The sequence below is a fragment of the Schistocerca americana genome, chromosome 3 (assembly GCF_021461395.2).
Source record: "Schistocerca americana isolate TAMUIC-IGC-003095 chromosome 3, iqSchAmer2.1, whole genome shotgun sequence".
NCBI lineage: Eukaryota > Metazoa > Arthropoda > Insecta > Orthoptera > Acrididae > Schistocerca > Schistocerca americana.
Genome location: NC_060121.1, coordinates 21,523,026 through 21,546,013, shown reverse-complemented (window position 1 = coordinate 21,546,013; position 22,988 = coordinate 21,523,026). Strand labels below are relative to the sequence as shown.

At 39.2% G+C, this 22,988-nt stretch overlaps 1 protein-coding gene across 1 annotated transcript; it reads right to left on the bottom strand.

The window, feature by feature from the left end:
* Positions 1-3,562: 3,562 nt before the first annotated feature.
* LOC124605220 lies at positions 3,563-14,113 on the bottom strand. The gene is made up of 4 exons (XM_047136768.1): positions 14,107-14,113; positions 9,221-10,071; positions 7,482-8,537; positions 3,563-3,637 (listed from the first exon to the last, which is right to left on the bottom strand). Exons 1-4 carry the CDS (start codon positions 14,111-14,113, stop codon positions 3,563-3,565), a joined length of 1,989 nt encoding a protein of 662 aa, XP_046992724.1.
* Between the last annotated feature and the right edge of the window lie 8,875 nt (positions 14,114-22,988).

The window sequence follows — 22,988 nt, the reverse complement described above, 5'->3', positions numbered from 1 at the left end:
CGTCGGCAATGTGCCTTTTCTATCTACTTCCGATGCAATTTCTGTGTTTCATCGTCAATAACAAGGTCAGAGGGATTCGGTAAACCTGAAGTGATGCATCAGAATCCATAACTAGTGTCACAGGAATGGTTCAAAACATAGACAGTAAGAAGAGTCAGTCCACTTGTACATGAGTCGGCATTGTGCCTTTTGTATTTAATTCCGATGCAATTTCTGTGTTTCATCGTCAATAAGAAGGTCCAAGGGATACGGTAAACCTGAAGTGAAACACCGGAATCTAAAAACGGTCTCTCAGGAAAGGTTCAAACCATAGAGAGTAAGAAGAGCCATTCCTCTTGTATTTGAGTCGGCATTGTGCCTTTTGTATTTTATTCCGATGCAGTTTCTGTGTTTCATCGACAATAAGAAGGTCAGAGGGAATCAGTAAACCTGAAGTGAAGCATCGGAATCTATAACTGGTGTCACAGGAATGGTTCAAAACATAGACAGTAGGAAGAGTCAGTCTTCTTGTACTTAAGTCTGCATTGTGCCTTTTGTATTTAATTCCTATGCAATTTCTGTGTTTCATCGTCAATAAGAAGGTCAGAGGGATACAGTAAACCTGAAGTTATGCATCAGAATCTATAACTAGTGTCACAGGAATGGTTCAAAGCATAGTCAGTAAGAAGAGTCAGTCTACTTGTACATAAGTCGGCATTGTGCCTTTTGTATTTAATTCCGATGCAATTTCTGTGTTTCATCGTCAATAAGAAGGTCCAAGGGATATAGTACATCTGAAGTGAAGCATTGGAATCTATAACTAGTGTCACAGGAATGGTTCAAATCATAGACAGTAAGAAGAGTCAGCCCTCTTGTACTTAAGTCGGCATTGTGTCTTTTGTATTGAATTCCGATGCAATTTCTGTGTTTCATCGTCAATAAGAAGGTCAGATGGATACAATAAACCTGAGGTGAAGCATCGGAATCTATATCTAGTGTCACAGGAATGGTTCAAAACATAGACAGTGGGAAGAGTCAGTCTTCTTGTACTTAAGTCGGCATTGTGCCTTTTGTATTAATTTCCGATGCAATTTCTGTGTTTAATCGTCAATAAGAAGGTCCAAGGGATGCAGTACACCTGAAGTGAAGCATCGGAATCTATAACTAGTGTCACAGGAATGGTTCAAAGCATAGACAGTAAGAAGAGTCAGTCTTCATGTACTTAAGTCGGCATTGTGCCTTTTCTATTTAATTCCGACGCAATTTCTGTGTTTCATCGTCAATAAGAAGGTCAGCGGAATACAGTAAACCTGATGTGACGCATCGGAATCTATAACTAGTGTCACAGGAATGGTTCAAAACATACACAGTAAGTAGAGTCAGTCTTCCTGTATTTACGGCGGCATTGTGCCTTTTGCATTTAATTCCGATGCAATTTCCGTGTTTCATCGTCAATAAGAAGGTCAAAGGGATACGGAAAACCTGAAGCATCGGAATCTATAACTAGTGACACAGAAATGGTTCAAAACATAGTCAGTAAGAAGAGTCATTCTTCTTGTACTTAAGTCGTCATTGTGACTTTTGTATTTAATTCCGATGCAATTTCTGTGTTGCATCGTCAATAAGAAAGTCAGAGAGATACAGTAAACCTTAAGTGAAGAATCGGAATCTACAACTACTTTCACAGAAATGGTTCAAAGCATAGAGAGTAGTGTGACCGAACCGCCGAATCTTTCCATCAGTAAATGGGGTATGTTCTCAAGTGACTCCGTTGTTTTAACCCCTCCACTGACAGAATGATCCGCTTCCTACTTCCGTATGTATAAAGCCCATACGGACTTGTAGCTGTCACGCCTTTGCGCTTACTGCTACGTATTTTAACCGTAAATAGCTCAGCCCTAATGGTAAGAGTTAGTAGTGAATTCTGGCGTTATTAATCTTTGAAGACAGCACAGCTGCCACAAGCTCAGCTCACTTTCACTCCACTCCTACCCTCGCCATTACACCACATTAACTAGGTGCTACATAGACCTTGCTAAATTCACTTGCGTATACATTTCTGACCGTTACTCGCCAGTATTTACCTATTGGATTAGTACACTCCTAACCGGACTATTTCTCAAAGAGCTGTGATGATTGAACGGGTTCGATCCACGGCCTACAGTGCCCTACAGTTCACACGGTAACACTGCCTACCTGACCCACTTAACTTGGTAGTGAGCTTATGTATCCAATCACCACTGCTAGCAGCAGTAGATAATCCTATCAGCACGACGAGAGCAGCAGACTTACCGTCGAATCCTCCTGAAAATACTTATAACTACGGTCGCCAGCTCTGAAGGAGCAAAAGAATAAATCAATTTTTTGGCTCGTTTCAAAGTGAAACGGCTTGAGTTGAATTTTAAACTTAATTCTGAATATTACTATTTCTGATCATTCTAGGTGATTCTACAAAGCAAATACTCTCTCAATTTCTGTGAGTTGGCTTGGTAGTTACCACCAAGACAATTTAAGCAACTTAGGTTAACAAACTTCTACCCTTCAACTTATTTAATGATTTTGGGATATTACTCTTTGGACAATTGCTATAGAATTAGTTAAGTGACTTTACTTGAAAGGTTACTCAGAAAAATTTAAGTAACTATAAATAGGCGACTCATTCTGGTGTGACCATTGCTCTTTTCTACATTCTTAAACGCTAAAGTATTCTACAACCAAAAGAATTGTAAATGGAAGAGGCGATGGTGGCCTCAGTCTGATTTCACTACACTATGTTTCAGGTTACTACACTTTACAATGAACAACATGCGTTGTAATTTTACTCATTACTATATTCAGTCTTCTGCACTTGCACAAAAGAAAACTGGTATTCTCCTTTTACATGTATACAAAGTTCGACTTAACAATTTCAAGCAGTCTTGCCTTGGGTAGACGTGTCGGTGCTGGTGGTGGGATGCATGTGGCTAACGCAGCTCTTCACGCCTCATGCCCTTAATGGCGGCTGGAACTACGAGCTGTAGCACTCGTACAAGCTACTGCACGTCCGCCATAAAATCTGGGCGCAGGAACTCTTACGATCAGCCCCAGTGGCATAGAGACGGCTTCGACAACCATTCGTCGCGTTCCACTCCACAAACGGCGACGATATTCTCCTTTTCGCTGTTGCACAGTCACTTTTGCGTGAGCACAGTTATGCACGTCCGCTCACGTCAACACTCCCCAGGCCATTTTATTGTTCAGTCCCTGTGTCTCCAGCTACCTCTAGCTATGCTCGTATCACCAAGAGTGGGGGCGTTCCCCTACCACCTTTTCACCGAAATCATTTAGTATTTAAGAATATTTATATTTATTACCCTGGAGTTCATACCAGTCATAATAATTTACTACTAGCGCTTTATAACATTAAATCATACAGTAATAGCTTATAATTACCAAGAAAAAGAATACATTTGACTACATTGTCTGAGAGCCAGCGCTAATTCCCAGTTTCGCCAATAGATGGCATCAGGGTGCACTCCCGGGCAGTCTCACACCAGCGCGCCCGTTTCCGACGCGCGGGCTCCAAATTACTGTCAGCCCACCATCATTTCAGTTCCGTTACACATGCCCCACTTCCTATTGGAGTATCTAACAGTGATAATTCAATAAGAAGTCTCTCCTATAATGAATCTGAAATTTTTGTTAAGCTTTTTACCAAGGGTTTTCCCTTTCTTACTGATACACCTCGGTACTTATATTAATTATTTAAAATTAAACACCAATTCTTTCTATCTTTCCTGCTAAACATTACATAAATGATTTACATACATTCTTTACAATTTTCTTACATCTAAACACAGTACACTTTAAACATCTTTTTTACAAAAATTTTAAATACACTTCTTTTATCTCAGGCAAGTAAAACACACGTTAAGCGCCTATTACTTTATAGCCCGTCCTTTTCACTTTACCTCCTCACTTTTCTACCTCTTCCACAACACTTATTTACACATCTATTAAGGCTTTCTTAGAAGCTCAGTCTTTCCCAGTCTGTTTAGTCTCTACTTAAACTAGAAGTTTCATTAGAATACTGCAACATATTTTAGTGAACATTTACCTTTCACATAGAACAAAAGAAACAAAACTATTTACATATTGGTTTACTTTAATATTTATTTATATATTTATTTTCAATCTGGTAGAATTCGTGGCTCATACCTTTTGAGATCCACTATGTTTCTTACTCCCAGGCGTTTGCCTGTTAATGGGTACTCTAAATAATAAGCATTCACATTGGGTATGGACACTATTTTAAATGGTCCATTATATATATATTTAAATTTGCTGATCTCGTTATTAATTTCACTTGACTTTTCATGTGTTTTTACAAGAACGAGATCACCTATTTTGAATTTAGGATTCCTTACTTTTTCGTCATGACGACGAATTCTTGCATCTGCTTGTTTTCTCATCTTGTCTTTTACTAAGTTCTTTTTACTATCATAATCTAATTCAACTCTATCTGGAAATTCTAGTAGGTCTTCTACTAGACTTTTACTTCTCGTCTTTTTCAGGATTTCTTCTGGAGTAAATCCAGTGCTCTCGTTTGTTAATGAATTCATGATTTCTTCGAATTCACTCACATACATGCCCCACTTCTTGTGGTTACTATGGCAGTACGTCCTAAATAACCGACCTATCTCACGCATATATCTTTCTGCCGGATTGCTTGATGGGTGATAAGCTGAGATATGGACCACTTCCACCTGTTTCTCAGTTATCCCATCCTTCCACATTTTTGAGCAAAACTGAACACCATTATCTGATAGTATTCTCTTTGGCTTCCCTACTTTCACAAAATAATCACACACCATTTTATCATACACAGCTCTGGCAGTAGCTTTTCTCAAGGGATATAGCTTTATATACTTTGAGAAAAGTTCAACTGCTACAAATATGTACACAAAACCCCCCATGGTTTTCGGTAATGGTCCAAAGATATCTACTGCTACTATTTCTAATACTTCATCAGGTTTTATTGATTGCATGGGCCCTTGATTAGTTGCATTTGTTACTTTCGCCTTTTGGCATAGATCACAAGATCTTATCCTCTGTGCTACCCTTCGTGCCATGTTGTTAAAGGTAATGCATTCATCTAACTTATCGGTACACTTCCGTGCACCACAATGGCCATATGCCAAGTGAACATAATCTATCAGCACTTCAGTGTGTTGTTCCGGCCAACATACTCTCCACTTCCCTGGATTATTTAATCTTTGAAGATACAGTACACCTTTGTGTATTTTATATGAAGCCCTTATGTTAGTTGCGTCCGGATTGTCAAACTTGACCTTTACCGACTTGAGTGCATCATCATCACTTTGATATCTTCGCATATTCCGACATATTTCCCTAATTTTTTCTCTTCCTTTCGCTTTTTTGAAGTAATTCACCTCAAAAACATCTTCCCTATTCTTTACACTTTCTAGTGCCTCACATCCTTCCGGTAATCTCGACAAAGCATCCGGTACTGCATGTTCTTTCCCTTTAACATACTTGATCTCTATATCAAATTGTTGTAAAAACAGCGCCCATCTGGTCAACCTGTTATGTAACAATCTGCAGTCCTTCAAAAATATTAAAGCTTTGTGGTCTGTATGGACCACAGTCTTATGCCCCCATAAGAAAAGTTGAAATTTCCTAAAACCCCATACTATAGCTAAAGCCTCCTTCTCTGAAACCGTATAGTTTCTTTCGTACTTAGACATGGTTCTACTCGCAAATGCTATTTGTCTATGAGTTTTTTCCCCATCTATCATTACCTCCTGAAATATGGATACTCCCAATCCATAATCTGAACTATCCGTTGCCATGTGGAATGGTTCACACAGGTCAGGGTGCCATAACTTTATGTTTTTAGCCAAATTGTCTTTTAGCCGGTTGAAAGCTGTTTCACATTCCTCAGTCCACATATACACATTGTTCTTCTTAAGTAGGTTGTTCAGATGTGGGCTATTGAACACCTGATCATCCACATACTTACGATAAAATGAACAAAGTCCTATAAATGACTTTAGTTGTTTTTTATTCTTGGGAGTCGGAAAATTTCTTATTGCTTTGACTTTATCGGGATCCTTTTCAATTCCCTCTGGTGTTACTATGTGACCTAAAAACTTTATTTCTTTCTTCACAAACTCGCATTTTTTCAGGTTCAGGGTCATTCCTCCTTTAATTAAAGCTTTGAACACCCTGTCGCATAACTCCATGTGCTCTTCCCATGTCCTTGTAGCAATTAACAGATCATCTACATAAACCGTGATTAGCGAACTAAGTTCACTCCCTAAAATTTTGTCTAAAGCCCGAATGAACACTGAAACGGAAGTATTTAGGCCAAATGGTACCACTGTGAAATGGTAGCATTTGCCATTGAATAAAAATGCCGTGTACTTCCTAGACTCCTCACTTAATGGGATTTGCCAGTATCCTGCAGTTAGGTCTAAACTAGTCATGTACTTTACACCATTAAACTTCTGCAATAAATTATCTATGTTCTCTGGACGATCCAACTCCCTCTTCACTACTTTATTCAGAGTACGAGCATCTATCACTATTCGTACACTTCCATCCTTCTTACCTACTATCACCAGTGGGTTATTATATGGGCTAGAACTCCGTTCAATGACCCCACATGAAACCATTTTATCTATTTCTTTTTGAACTGCTTCTTTCTTAGACAAGGGTACATTATATGGTGGTTTAAAGAAAGGTTCATGCTCCTCTACCTCCATGCAGTACTCATAATTTATCACTCGTCCCAGTTTGTCCAAAAATACCTCCTGATTTTCTTTCAGAATTTGCCATAGATCCCCCCTTTGGGCATCAGATAGTCCTTCCGTTTTATCCACTACATTTCGAAGGAGTGTCTCCTTATTTCCATCTTCAACTATCTGCCTCACGAGAAACCAATCAAAATTTTGACCTATTCCTGAATTATGATCATCTATAAATTCTACCCATCTCAGCTGGCTCTCTTCCATTACTCTAGATGATTCAAATGGTATTTCTAATACCGCACTATCAACTTTACAAACTATTATCCCTTTGTCACAATCTATAATTACTTTCTGTTTTATTAACCAGTCAATGCCTAAAATGATCTCGGCACTGAGCTCTGGAACTACTAAAAATGCATTCGAAAATAGCTTGTTTTTTATCTTAAATTCCATCATCACTTGATGTTTAACAGGTTTACTACATTTCCCTGTCGCCCCTATCACTTTAACACCTGTTACTGGCATCATGACTACTCCTTGTTGCTCCTTGATCATCTCAAAAAATGCGTGCGAAATAGCACTTATTTGAGCACCCGTATCCAACAATACATATAAATCGTACCCACATACATTAATGGGCAGGATTGTTTGCATCCTATTGTCCTCTTTCATACTTTCTTTATCTTCCCATAATAAATCCTTTTCCACCGCCAAGTCTTGCCATATTATTTTTCCAGTTTTTATACTGACCATTCCATCTGGAGGTTTCTTTCTCCTTTTCATCCTAAATTCTTTCACCACTTTTTCCAATAGTCCTTCGTCTAGGCTCTTTAATGCCATCTCGTTCTCATTCGAATCTGTCATGTCTGAACTCTCGGTTGCGGAATCGGAAACTTCCTCTACTTCTTTTTCTCCCTGGATGCTTTCTGATGATTCTGACGATAATTCCTCCTCCTTAGAAATATGACATTCTTCGGATTCAAATAATTTTTGCAAATTATAATCCATTTCTCTATTTTCCCTTTGTTGGATAGTGCATTCGCCACTCTTACTTTCATTATTTTCCCCTACTAATGGAATTCCAGTCTCACTCAACTCATTTGCTTCAGAACTACAGGGATCACAACACTCTTTCTCTTGGTTAGATACACTTTCTCTAATTTCTTTAAAAGAATCTTCATCACAGTCATGTACTCTTGCTGTCACTAGGTACACATCATAATCGGTATGGCTCTCTAACACTGTCATATTCGGGTCCAAATTAATCACTTGAGTGGAAGATCTTTCTAATTGTGCTGGCTGGCTTTTGAGCTGATGTACATATTCTGCATATGAGGTAATTTCTGAATCGGCATGCGTCTCTGCACTATGCCCCTTTTTCTTATCCACCCTTTCCTCTTTAATTACTTCTCGATGCGATTCGTCGACTACTCGTACGAACCTTTTACCATAAGTCACATCACTCCTACCTTGCCCCTGCCTCTCTGCACAGTTGCCATCCCTACCGACAAACAACGCCTTCTCTGACTCTTCCTTCAACAATTCGTCACTCTGACCTCGAATTGTACTTATTTCATTCACGTGAGCCTTCACATCCGACCGATATTCTTTTCCTACTTCATTTCCCTTAATAATTCCTCTCTGCTCTCTCTCCTCTGTTTGTATCCCTGCATTATACTTCGCAAAGTTTCGTTTATGTAACTGCTCTTCAGGCGAACGACGCACTATCCTACTATAGTACTGACTACTCCGATCTTCTCTATATTTGGGCCATTTCTTTCTTTCCGCGCGCGTTAGGCCCTTGACCTGCGCGGTATTTAGTTTTCCTGATTTTGATAATGCATCCCGTTTCCCTGATAGTGTCCTCTCCCTCGCTGAGAGTTACCTCCTCGACCTCTTCCTCTCATCATGTTAATTTGCGGTTCATTCCTACCACCTTTTACTATTCCATTCTGATTTCTGAAACCCCGAAACTCTCTAGTTTCCCGCCACCTATCTTCATTCTCAATTTTTTCTAAAAATTCATCGAATGTTCGATGAGTGCCTCCTACATAACGCTTTGAATCGTCAGGTAGCTTTTTCCACAACTCCCACACTATCTCCGATTCTGATCTACGATCTTTAAGATACTCCAAACGCTTGAACCATCCTTCACAGTATTCTTTCATGAGCCCACGCCCATGTTCTGGCATTCTGGCGACAACGAATTCTCTCCACAACCTATCCCTCTGTTGTGTGCCCCAGAATTCCTCAAGGAACTTTTCTTTGAAGTCTGTAAACTTCAAATTGTCGATATCCAAATTCAATCCCCAACGTTTAGCATGACCTGCTAAAGCGTCTATTACTAAATTAATTTTTTCTTTATCCGACATGTCTGTTGGTAAGACACGTTCACAATTTTTTATAAAATCCATTGGATGCCATCCACCTTGTTTCTTTTGAGGATCGTATTTTTCCTCCCTACTCAGTATTTCCGATTTTTGCACTACCAATGGGATACCACTACAGTTAAGAAACGTCTGATTCTGAACTTGCTGACTTAGCAATTTTATCTCATTACGCAGTGTATTTTCCTGCTCCTGCACACATGCATCAAAACTCAACATGGTATTGCGCAGTGTTTCAATATCAGCTGCTGTTTCTTTAACAATCTCTTTCTTTACAACTGGTACTATCACCTGTAATTTACTTTCAATTATCGGTTCTAATTTTTCACTAATCAAAGGTTCCACTGATTTCTCTATTTTCTGAATTTCGGTATCAAATCTTTTCTCTATTTCTGTGACTTTTCTCTGAACATTTGTTATTTCAGCCCTAATGCTATTTACTGATTTGTTTACCTCTGTGATACGTTGGCTTTGCGTATTCAAAATATCTAAATTGGCTTTTATTTTACCAGATAGGTTTTCATCCAGTTGGGATATATGACTAGCCATTTCTGCTTTCAAACTAGCATTCCCTTCTCGAATTTGCGCCATCATACTATTTAACAAACTTGTTAATTCCATATCCTCTCCCTTGTGACTTGCATCCACAGATACATTGGGTTCACTTTTCACTACCTTTGGTTTCACTTCCCGTTCCTCCTGTTTTGTGGGTGTGGATTCATCTATAGGATTTTCCAACCCTACAACAGTATCTATGGTCCCTAATTCTGGGTCTGACCTTGTAATGTTTTCGTCTTGCTTGTTACTATTCGACTCCATCTTATGCTGCTGTATTTCGTGCCTAATAGAAATGTTTATTAAACCAAGTATTACTTGTTTAACTCCTACTATTGGACTTTCTTTTGCTGCTTTGCAGGTTGTCGTCTTGAACTTACCAATTGTGGTATATTTGTCTACAACAGAATTTTAAATTTAAAATTTTCTTGAAACTACAAATTTATATAAAACACTTGTATTGCAGCCATTATTCTACAAACTTGGTAAGTCCTGTCACGGTCGCCACATGTGACCGAACCGCCGAATCTTTCCATCAGTAAATGGGGTATGTTCTCAAGTGACTCCGTTGTTTTAACCCCTCCACTGACAGAATGATCCGCTTCCTACTTCCGTATGTATAAAGCCCATACGGACTTGTAGCTGTCACGCCTTTGCGCTTACTGCTACGTATTTTAACCGTAAATAGCTCAGCCCTAATGGTAAGAGTTAGTAGTGAATTCTGGCGTTATTAATCTTTGAAGACAGCACAGCTGCCACAAGCTCAGCTCACTTTCACTCCACTCCTACCCTCGCCATTACACCACATTAACTAGGTGCTACATAGACCTTGCTAAATTCACTTGCGTATACATTTCTGACCGTTACTCGCCAGTATTTACCTATTGGATTAGTACACTCCTAACCGGACTATTTCTCAAAGAGCTGTGATGATTGAACGGGTTCGATCCACGGCCTACAGTGCCCTACAGTTCACACGGTAACACTGCCTACCTGACCCACTTAACTTGGTAGTGAGCTTATGTATCCAATCACCACTGCTAGCAGCAGTAGATAATCCTATCAGCACGACGAGAGCAGCAGACTTACCGTCGAATCCTCCTGAAAATACTTATAACTACGGTCGCCAGCTCTGAAGGAGCAAAAGAATAAATCAATTTTTTGGCTCGTTTCAAAGTGAAACGGCTTGAGTTGAATTTTAAACTTAATTCTGAATATTACTATTTCTGATCATTCTAGGTGATTCTACAAAGCAAATACTCTCTCAATTTCTGTGAGTTGGCTTGGTAGTTACCACCAAGACAATTTAAGCAACTTAGGTTAACAAACTTCTACCCTTCAACTTATTTAATGATTTTGGGATATTACTCTTTGGACAATTGCTATAGAATTAGTTAAGTGACTTTACTTGAAAGGTTACTCAGAAAAATTTAAGTAACTATAAATAGGCGACTCATTCTGGTGTGACCATTGCTCTTTTCTACATTCTTAAACGCTAAAGTATTCTACAACCAAAAGAATTGTAAATGAAAGAGGCGATGGTGGCCTCAGTCTGATTTCACTACACTATGTTTCAGGTTACTACACTTTACAATGAACAACATGCGTTGTAATTTTACTCATTACTATATTCAGTCTTCTGCACTTGCACAAAAGAAAACTGGTATTCTCCTTTTACATGTATACAAAGTTCGACTTAACAATTTCAAGCAGTCTTGCCTTGGGTAGACGTGTCGGTGCTGGTGGTGGGATGCATGTGGCTAACGCAGCTCTTCACGCCTCATGCCCTTAATGGCGGCTGGAACTACGAGCTGTAGCACTCGTACAAGCTACTGCACGTCCGCCATAAAATCTGGGCGCAGGAACTCTTACGATCAGCCCCAGTGGCATAGAGACGGCTTCGACAACCATTCGTCGCGTTCCACTCCACAAACGGCGACGATATTCTCCTTTTCGCTGTTGCACAGTCACTTTTGCGTGAGCACAGTTATGCACGTCCGCTCACGTCAACACTCCCCAGGCCATTTTATTGTTCAGTCCCTGTGTCTCCAGCTACCTCTAGCTATGCTCGTATCACCAAGAGTGGGGGCGTTCCCCTACCACCTTTTCACCGAAATCATTTAGTATTTAAGAATATTTATATTTATTACCCTGGAGTTCATACCAGTCATAATAATTTACTACTAGCGCTTTATAACATTAAATCATACAGTAATAGCTTATAATTACCAAGAAAAAGAATACATTTGACTACATTGTCTGAGAGCCAGCGCTAATTCCCAGTTTCGCCAATAGATGGCATCAGGGTGCACTCCCGGGCAGTCTCACACCAGCGCGCCCGTTTCCGACGCGCGGGCTCCAAATTACTGTCAGCCCACCATCATTTCAGTTCCGTTACAGTAGGAAGAGTCAGTCTTCTTGTACTCAAGGCGGCATTGTGCCTTTTGTATTTAATTCCGATTCAATTTCTGTGTTTCATCGCCAATAAGTAGATCAGAGGGATACAGTAAACCTGAAGTGAAGCATCGGAATCTATAACTAGTGTCACAGGATTGGTTCAATACATGGTCAGTAAGAAGAGTCAGTCTTCTTGTACTTAATTCGGCATTGTGCCTTTTTATTTAATTCTGATGCAATTTCTGTGTTTCATCGTCAATAAGAAGGTCAGAGAAATACAGTAAACCTGAGGTGAAGCATCAGAATCCGTAACTAGTGTCACAGGAATGGTTCAAAACATAGACAGTAAGAAGAGTCAGTCTACGTGTAGTTAAGTCGGCATTGTGCCTTTTGTATTTCATTCCGATGCAATTTCTGTGTTTCATCGTCAATAAGAAGGTCCAGGGGATACAGTACACCTGAAGTGAAGGATTGGAATCTATAACTAGTGTCACAGGAATGGTTCAAAACATAGAGAGTAGGAAGAGTCAGTCTTCTTGTACTCCAGGCGGCATTGTGCCTTTTGTATTTAATTCCGATTCAATTTCTGTGTTTCATCGCCAATAAGTAGGTCAGATGGATACAGTAAACCTGAGGTGAAGCATCGGAATCTATATCTAGTGTCACAGGAATGGTTCAAAACATAGACAGTGGGAAGAGTCAGTCTTCTTGTACTTAAGTCGGCATTGTGCCTTTTGTATTTAATTCCGATGCAATTTCTGTGTTTCATCGTCAATAAGAAGGTCAGAGGGATACAGTAAACCTGAAGTGGTGTATTGGAATCTATAACTAGAGTCACAGAAATGTTTCAAAACATAGTAAGTAAGAAGAGTCAGTCTTCTTCTACTTGATTCGGCATTGTGCCTTTTGTATTTAATTCCGATGCAATTTCTCTGTTTCATTGTCAATACAAAGGTCAGAGGGATACAGTAAACCTGAAGTGAAGCATCGGAATGTATAACTAATGTCACAGGGGTGATTCAAAACGTAGACAGTAGGAAGAATCAGTCTTCATGTACTTAAGTCGGCATTGTGCCTTTTCTATTTAATTCCGACGCAATTTTTGTGTTTCATCGTCAATAAGAAGGTCAGCGGGATACAGTAAACCTGATGTGACGCATCGGAATCTATAACTAGTGTCACAGGAATGGTTCAAAACATACACAGTAAGTAGAGTCAGTCTTCTTGTATTTACGGCGGCATTGTGCCTTTTGCATTTAATTCCGATGCAATTTCCGTGTTTCATCGTCAATAAGAAGGTCAAAGGGATACAGAAAACCTGAAGCATCGGAATCTATAACTAGTGACACAGAAATGGTTCAAAACGTAGTCAGTAAGAAGAGTCATTCTTCTTGTACTTAAGTCGGCATTGTGACTTTTGTATTTAATTCCGATGCAATTTCTGTGTTTCATCGTCAATAAGAAGGTCAGAGGGATACAGTAAACCTTAAGTGAAGCATCGGAATCTACAACTACTTTCACAGAAATGGTTCAGAACATAGAGAGTAGGAAGAGACAGTCTTCTTGTACTCAAGGCGGCATTGTGCCTTTTGTATTTAATTCCGATTCAATTTCTGTGTTTCATCGCCAATAAGTAGGTCAGAGGGATGTAGTGAACCTGAAGTGAAGCATCGGAATCTATAACTAGTGTCACAGGAATGGTTCAATACATGGTCAGTAAGAAGAGTCAGTCTTCTTGTACTTAATTCGGCATTGTGCCTTTTTATTTAATTCCGATGCAATTTCTGTGTTTCATCGTCAATAAGAAGGTCAGAGGGATACAGTAAACCTCAAGTGAAGCATCGGAATCTACAACTACTTTCACAGAAATGGTTCAAAACATAGAGAGTAGGAAGAGTCAGTCTTCTTGTACTCAAAGCGGCATTGTGCCTTTTGTATTTAATTCCGATTCAATTTCTGTGTTTTATCGTCAATAAGAAGGTCCAAGGAATACAGTAAACATATAGTGATGCACCGGAATGTAAAACTGGTCTCACAGGACATGTCCACAAATTAGTCAGTAAGAAGAGTCAGTCTTCTTGTACTTAAGTCGGCATTGTGCCTTTTCTATTTAATTCCGATGCAATTTCTGTGTTTCATCGTCCATAAGAAGGTCCAAGGGATACAGGAAACCTAAAGTGAAGCATCGAAATCTATAACTAGTGTCACAGGAATGGTTCAAAACATACACAGTAATAAGAGTCAGTCTTCTTGAACATAAGTCGGCATTGTGCCTTTTCCATTTAATTCCGATGCAATTTCTGTGTTTCATCGTCAATAACAAGGTCAGAGGGATACAGTAAACCTGAAGTGAAGCATCAGAATCTATAACTAGTGTAACAGGAGTGGTTCAAATCATAGACAGTAGGAAGAGTCTGCCTACTTGTACTTAAGTCGGCATTGTGCCTTTTGTATTTAATTCCGATGCAATTTCTGTGTTTCATCATCAATAAGACGGTCCAAGGGATACAGTACACCTGAAGTAAAGCATCGGAATCTACAACTAGTATCACAGGAATGCTTCAAATATAGACAGTAAGAAGAGTCAGACTTCTTGTACTTAAGTCGGCATTGTGCCTTTTGTATTTAATTCCGATGCAAATTCTGTGTTTCATTGTCAATACGGTCAGAGGGATACAGTAAACCTGAAGTGAAGCATCGGAATGTATAACTAGTGTCACAGGAGTGATTCAAAACGTAGACAGTAGGAAGAATCAGTCTTCATGTACTTAAGTCGGCATTGTGCGTTTTCTATTTAATTCCGAAGCAATATCTGTGTTTCATCGTCAATAAGAAGGTCAGATGGATACAGTAAACATGAAGTGAAGAATCGGAATCTGTAACTAGTGTCACAGGTATGGTTCAAATCATAGACAGTAGGAAGAGTCAGTCTTACTGTACTTAAGTCGGCATTGTGCCTTTTGTATTAATTTCCGATGCAATTTCTGTGTTTCATCGTCAACAAGAAGGTCAGAGGGATACAGTAAACCTTAAGTGAAGCATCGGAATCTACAACTACTTTCACTGAAATGGTTCAAAACATAGAGAGTAGGAAGAGTCAGTCTTCTTGTACTCAAGGCGGCATTGTGGCTTTTGTGTTTAATTCCGATTCAATTTCTGTGTTTCATCGCCAATAAGTAGGTCAGAGGGATACAGTAAACCTGAAGTGAAGCATCGGAATCTAGAACTAGTGTCACGGGAATGGTTCAATACATGGTCAGTAAGAGGAGTCACTCTTCTTGTACTTAATTCGGCATTGTGCCTTTTTAATTAATTCTGATGCAATTTCTGTGTTTCATCGTCAATAAGAAGGTCAGAGAAACACAGTAAACCTGAAGTGAAGCATCAGAATCCATAACTAGTGTCACAGGAATGGTTCAAATCATAGACAGTAAGAAGAGTCAGTCTACGTGTAGTTAATTCGGCATTGTGCCTTTTGTATTGCATTCCGATGCAATTTCTGTGTTTCATCGTCAATAAGAAGGTCCAGGGGATACAGTACACCTGAAGTGAAGGATCTGAATCCATAACTAGTGTCACAGGAATGGTTCAAATCATAGACAGTAAGATGAGTCAGTCTTCTTGTACTTAAGTCGGCATTGTGCCTTTTGTATTTAATTCCGATGCAATATCTGAGTTTCATTCTCAATAATAAGGTCAGAGGGATACAGTAAACCTGAAGTGAAGCATCGGAATGTATTACTAGTGTCACAGGAATGGTTCAAAACATACACATTAAGAAGAGTCAGTCTTCTTTTACTTAAGTCGGCATTGTGCCTTTTGTATTTAATTCCGATTTAATTTCTGTGTTTCATCGTCAATAAGAAGGTCAGATGGATACAGTAAACCTGAACTGAAGCATCGGAATCAATACCTAGTGTCACAGGAATGGTTCGAAACATGGTCAGTAAGAAGAGTCAGTCATCTTGTTCTTAATTCGGCATTGTGCCTTTTTATTTAATTCCGAAGCAATTTCTGTGTTTCATCGACAATAAGAAGGTCCAAGGGATGCCGTACACCTGAAACGAAGCATCGGAATCTATAACTAGTGTCACAGGAACGGTTCAAATCATAGACAGTAAGAAGAGTCAGTCTTCTTGTATTTAAGTCGGCATTGTGCCTTTTGTATTTAATTCCGATGCAATTTCTGTGTTTCATCGTCAATAAGAAGGTCAGAGGGATACAGGAAACCTGATGCGAAGCATCGGAATGTATAATTAGAGTCACAGGAATGATTCAAACATAGACAGCAGGAAGAGTCAGTCTTCATGTACTTAAGTTGGCATTGTGCCTTCTCTATTTAATTCCGATGCAATTTCTGTGTTTCATCGTCAATAAGAAGGTCAGATGGATACAGTAAACCTGAAGTGAAGCATCGGAATCTATAACAATTGTCACAGGAACGGTTCAAAACGTAGACAGTAAGAAGAGTCAGTCTTCTTGTACTTAAGTCGGCATTGTGCCTTTTCCATTTAATTCCGATGCAATTTCTGTGTTTCATCGACAATAAGAAGGTCCATGGGATGCAGTACACCTGAAACGAAGCATCTGAATCTATAACTAGTGTGACAGGAATGGTTCAAAACATAGACAGTAAGATGAGTCAGTTTCTTGTACTTAAGTCGGCATTGTGCCTTTTCCATTTAAATCCGATGGAATTTCTGTGTGTCAACGTCAATAAGAAGGTCGGAGGGATACAGGGCACCTGAAGTGAAGCATCAGAATCTATAACTAGTGTCACAGAAATGGTTAAAAAATAGACAGTAAGAAGAGTCAGTCTTCTTGTACTTAAGTCGGCATTGTGCCTTTTGTATTTAATTCCGATGCAATTTCTGTGTTTCATCGTCTATAAGAAGGTCCAAGGGATACAGTAAACATATAGTGAAGCATCGGAATCTAAAACTGGACTCACAGGATATGTTCATTACATAGTCAGTAAGAAGAGTCAGTCTTCTTGTACTTAAGTCGGCATTGTGCCTTTCGTATTTATTTCCGATGCATTTTCTGTGTTTCATCGTCAATACGAAAGGTCCAAGGGATACAGTAAACCTGAAGTGAAGCATCGGAATCTGTAACTAGTGTCACAGGAATTGTTCAAACATAGACAGTAAGAAGAGTCAGTCTTCTTGTACTTAAGTCGGCATTGTGCCTTTTCCATTTAATTCCGATGCAATTTCTGTGATTCATCGTCAATTAGAAGGTCAAAGGGATACAGTAAACCTGAAGTGAAGCATCGGAATCTATAACTAGTGTCACATGAATGGTTCAAAACATAGACAGTAAGAAGAGTCAGTCTTCTTGTACTTCAGTCGGCATTGTGCATTTTCTATTTATTTCCGATGCAATTTCTGTGTTCCATCGTCAATAAGAAGGTCAGAGGGATACAGTAAACATGAAGTGAAGCATCGGAATCTATAACTAGTGTCACAGGAATGGTTAAAAAATAGACAGTAAGAAGAGTCAGTCTTCTTGTACTTAAGTCGGCATTGTGCTTTTTGTATTTAATTCCGATGCAATTTCTGTGTTTCATCGTCTATAAGAAGGTCCAAGGGATACAGTAAACATATGGTGAAGCATCGGAACCTAAAACTGGACTCACAGGATATGTTCATTACATAGTCAGTAAGAAGAGTCAGTCTTCTTGTACTTAAGTCGGCATTGTGCCTTTCGCATTTATTTCCGATGCATTTTCTGTGTTTCATCGTCAATAAGAATGTCAGAGGGTTACAGTAAACCTGAAGTGAAGCATCGGAATCTATAACTAGTGTCACAGGAATGGTTCAAAGCATAGTCATTAGGTAGAGTCAGTCTTCTTGTACTTATGTCGGCATTGTGCCTTTTCAATTTAATTCCGATGCAATTTCTGTGTGTCAACGTCAATAAGAAGGTCAGAGGGATACAGTGCACCTGAAGTGAAGCCTCAGAATCTATAACTAGTGTCACAGAAATGGTTAAAAAATAGACAGTAAGAAGAGTCAGTCTTCTTGTACTTAAGTCGGCATTGTGCCTTTTGTATTTAATTCCGATGCAATTTCTGTGTTTCATCGTCTATAAGAAGGTCCAAGGGATACAGTAAACATTTAGTGAAGCATCGGAATCTAAAACAGGACTCACAGGATATGTTCATTACATAGTCAGTAAGTAGAGTCAGTCTTCTTGTACTTAAGTCGTAATTGTGCCTTTCGTATTTATTTCCGATGCATTTTCTGTGTTTCATCGTCAATAAGAAGGTCCAAGGGATACAGTAAACCTGAAGTGAAGCATCGGAATCTATAACTAGTGTCACAGGAATTAATCAAACATAGACAGTAAGAAGAGTCAGTCTTCTTGTACTTAAGTCGGCATTGTGCCTTTAGTATTTAATTCCGATGAAATTTCTTTGTTGCTTCGTCAATAAGAAGGTCCAAGGGATACAGTAAACCTGAAGTGAATCATCGGAATCTATAACTAGTGTCACAGGAATGGTTCAAAACATAGACAGTAAGAAGAGTAATTCTTCTTGTACTTAAGTCGTCATTGTGCCTTTTGTATTTAATTCAGATGCAATTTCTGTGTTTCATCGTCAATAAGAAGGTCAGAGGGATACAGTAAACCTGAAGTAAAGCATCGGAATCTATAACTAGTGTCACAGGAACGGTTCAATTCATAGACAGTAGGAAGAGTCAGTCTTCTTGTACTTAAGTCGGCATTGTGCCTTTTGTATTAATTTCCGATGCAATTTCTGTGTCTCATCGACAATAAGAAGGTCAGATGGATACATTAGACCTGAAGTGAAGCATCGGAATCTATAACTAGTGTCACAGGAATGGTTCAAAACATAGACAGCAATAAGAGTAAGTCTTCTTGTACTTAAGTCGGCATGGTGCCTTCTGTATTTAATTCCGATGCAATTTCTGTGTTTCATCGTGAATAAGAACGTGAAAGGGATACAGTACACCTGAAGTGAAGCATCAGAATCTGTAACTAGTGTCACAGGAATGGTTTAAATCATAGACAGTAAGAAGAGTCAGTCTTCTTGTACTTAAGTCAGCATTGTGCCTTTTCTATTTATTTCCGATGCAATTTCTGTGTTTCATCGTCAATATGAAGGTCAGAGGGATACAGTAAACCTGAAGTGAAGCATCGGAATCCACAACTAGTGTCACAGGAATATTTAAAAAATTGACTGTAAGAAGTGTCCGTCTTCTTGTACTGAAGTCGGCATTGTGCGATTTGTATTTAATTGCGATGCCATTTCTGTGTTTCATCGTCAATAAGAAGGTCCAAGGAATACAGTAAACATATAGTGATGCATCGGAATGTAAAACTGGTCTCACAGGACATGTTCACAAAATAGTCAGTAAGAAGAGTCCGTCTTCTTGTACTTAAGTCGGCATTGTGCCTTTTGTATTTATTTCCGATGCAATTTCTGTGTTTCATCGTCAATAAGAAAGTCAGAGGGTTACAGTAAACCTGAAGTGAAGCATCGAAATCCATAACTAGTGTCACACGAATGGTTCAAAACATAGACATTAGGTAGAGTCAGTCTTCTTGTACTTATGTCGGCATTGTGCCTTTTCAATTTAATTCCGATGCAATTTCTGTGTGTCAACGTCAATAAGAAGGTCAGAGGGATACAGTGCACCTGAAGTGAAGCATCAGAATCAATAACTAGTGTCACAGAAATGGTTAAAAAATAGACAGTAAGAAGAGTCAGTCTTCTTGTACTTAAGTCGGCATTGTGCCTTTTGTATTTAATTCCGATGCAATTTCTGTGTTTCATCGTCTATAAGAAGGTCCAAGGGATACAGTAAACATATAGTGAAGCATCGGAATCTAAAACTGGACTCACAGGATATGTTCATTACATAGTCAGTAAGAAGAGTCAGTCTTCTTGTACTTAAGTCGGCATTGTGCCTTTCGTATTTATTTCCGATGCATTTTCTGTGTTTCATCGTCAATAAGAAGGTCCAAGGGATACAGTAAACCTGAAGTGAAGCATCGGAATCTATAACTAGTGTCACAGGAATTGTTCAAACATAGACAGTAAGAAGAGTCAGTCTTCTTGTACTTAAGTCGGCATTGTGCCTTTAGTATTTAATTCCGATGAAATTTCTTTGTTACTTCGTCAATAAGAAGGTCCAAGGGATACAGTAAACCTGAAGTGAATCATCGGATTCTATAACTAGTGTCACAGGAATGGTTCAAAACATAGACAGTTGTTGTTGTTGTTGTGGTCTTCAGTCCTGAGACTGGTTTGATGCAGCTCTCCATGCTACTCTATCCTGTGCAAGCTTTTTCATCTCCCAGTACCTACTGCAACCTACATCTTTCTGAATCTGCTTAGTGTATTCATCTCTTGGTCTCCCTCTACGATTTTTACCCTCCACGCTGCCCTCCAATACTAAATTGGTAATCCCTTGATGCCTCAGAACATGTCCTACCAACCGATCCCTTCTTCTGGTCAAGTTGTGCCACAAACTTCTCTTCTCCCCAATCCTATTCAATACTTCCTCATTAGTTATGTGATCTACCCATCTAATCTTTAGCATTCTTCTGTAGCACCACATTTCGAAAGCTTCTATTCTCTTCTTGTCCAAACTATTTATCGTCCATGTTTCACTTCCATACATGGCTACACTCCATACGAATACTTTCAGAAATGACTTCCTGACACTTAAATCAATACTGGATGTTAACAAATTTCTCTTCTTCAGAAACGCTTTCCTTGCCATTGCCATCCTACATTTTATATCCTCTCTACTTCGACCATCATCAGTTATTTTGCTCCCCAAATAGCAAAACTCCTTTACTACTTTAAGTGCCTCATTTCCTAATCTAATTCCCTCAGCATCACCCGACTTAATTAGACTACATTCCATTATCCTTGTTTTGCTTTTGTTGATGTTCATCTTATATCCTCCTTTCAAGACACTGTCCATTCCATTCAACTGCTCTTCCAAGCCCTTTGCTGTCTCTGACAGAATTACAATGTCATCGGCGAACCTCAAAGTTTTCATTTCTTCTCCATGAATTTTAATACCTACTCCGAATTTTTCTTTTGTTTCCTTTACTGCTTGCTCAATATACAGATTGAATAACATCGGGGAGAGGCTACAACCCTGTCTCACTCCTTTCCCAACCACTGCTTCCCTTTCATGTCCCTCGACTCTTATAACTGCCATCTGGTTTCTGTACAAATTGTAAATAGCCTTTCGCTCCCTGTATTTTACCCCTGCCACCTTTAGAATGTGAAAGAGAGTATTACAGTCTACATTGTCAAAAGCTTTCTCTAAGTCTACAAATGCTAGAAACGTAGGTTTGCCTTTCCTTAATCTTTCTTCTAAGATAAGTCGTATGGTCAGTATTGCCTCACGTGTTCCAGTGTTTCTACGGAATCCAAACTGATCTTCCCCGAGGTTGGCTTCTACTAGTTTTTCCATTCGTCTGTAAAGAATTCGTGTTAGTATTTTGCAGCTGTGACTTATTAAACTGATAGTTCGGTAATTTTCACATCTGTCAACACCTGCTTTCTTTGGGATTGGAATTATTATATTCTTCTTGAAGTCTGAGGGTATTTCGCCTGTTTCATACATCTTGCTCACCAGATGGTAGAGTTTTGTCAGGACTGGCTCTCCCACGGCCGTCAGTAGTTCCAATGGAATATTGTCTACTCCGGGGGCCTTGTTTCGACTCAGGTCTTTCAGTGCTCTGTCAAACTCTTCACGCAGTATCATATCTCCCATTTCATCTTCATCTACATCCTCTTCCATTTCCATAATATTGTCCTCAAGTACATCGCCCTTGTATAGACCCTCTATATACTCCTTCCACCTTTCTGCTTTCCCTTCTCTGCTTAGAACTGGGTTTCCATCTGAGCTCTTGATGTTCATGCAAGTGGTTCTCTTATCTCCAAAGGTCTCTTTAATTTTCCTGTAGGCAGTATCTATCTTACCCCTAGTGAGATAGGCCTCTACATCCTTACATTTGTCCTCTAGCCATCCCTGCTTAAGAAGAGTAATTCTTCTTGTACTTAATTCGGCATTGTGCCTTTTGTACTTAATTCCGATGCAATTTCTGTGTTTCATCGTCAATAAGAAGGTCAGAGGGATACAGTAAACCTGAAGTGAAGCATCGGAATCTATAACTAGTGTCACAGGAGTGGTTCAAAACGTAGACAGTAAGATGAGTCAGTCTTTTTGTACATAAGTCGGCATTGTGCCCTTTCCATTTAATTCCGATGCAATTTCTGTGATTCATCGTCAATTAGAAGGTCAAAGGGATACAGTAAACCTGAAGTGAAGCATCGGAATCTATAACTAGTGTCACATGAATGGTTCAAAACATAGACAGTAAGAAGAGTCAGTCTTCTTGTACTTAAGTCGGCATTGTGCCTTTTCTATCTAATTACGATGCAATTTCTGTGTTTCATCGTCAATAAGAAGGTCAGAGGGATACAGTAAACCTGAAGTGAAGCATCGGAATGTATAACTAGAGTCACAGGAATGAATCAAACATAGATAGCAGGTAGAGTCAGTCTTCATGTACTTAAGTCGGCATTGTGCCTTCTCTACTTAATTAAGATGCAATTTCTGTGTTTCATCGACAATAAGAAGGTCGGATGGATACATTAGACCTGAAGTGAAGCATCGGAATCTATAACTAGTGTCACAGGAATGGTTCAAAACATAGACAGCAATAAGAGTAAGTCTTCTTGTACTTAAGTCGGCATGGTGCCTTCTGTATTTAATTCCGATGCAATTTCTGTGTTTCATCGTGAATAAGAACGTGAAAGGGATACAGTACACCCGAAGTGAAGCATCGGAATCTGTAACTAGTGTCACAGGAATGGTTTCAATCATAGACAGTAAGAAGGGTCAGTCTTCTTGTACTTAAGTCA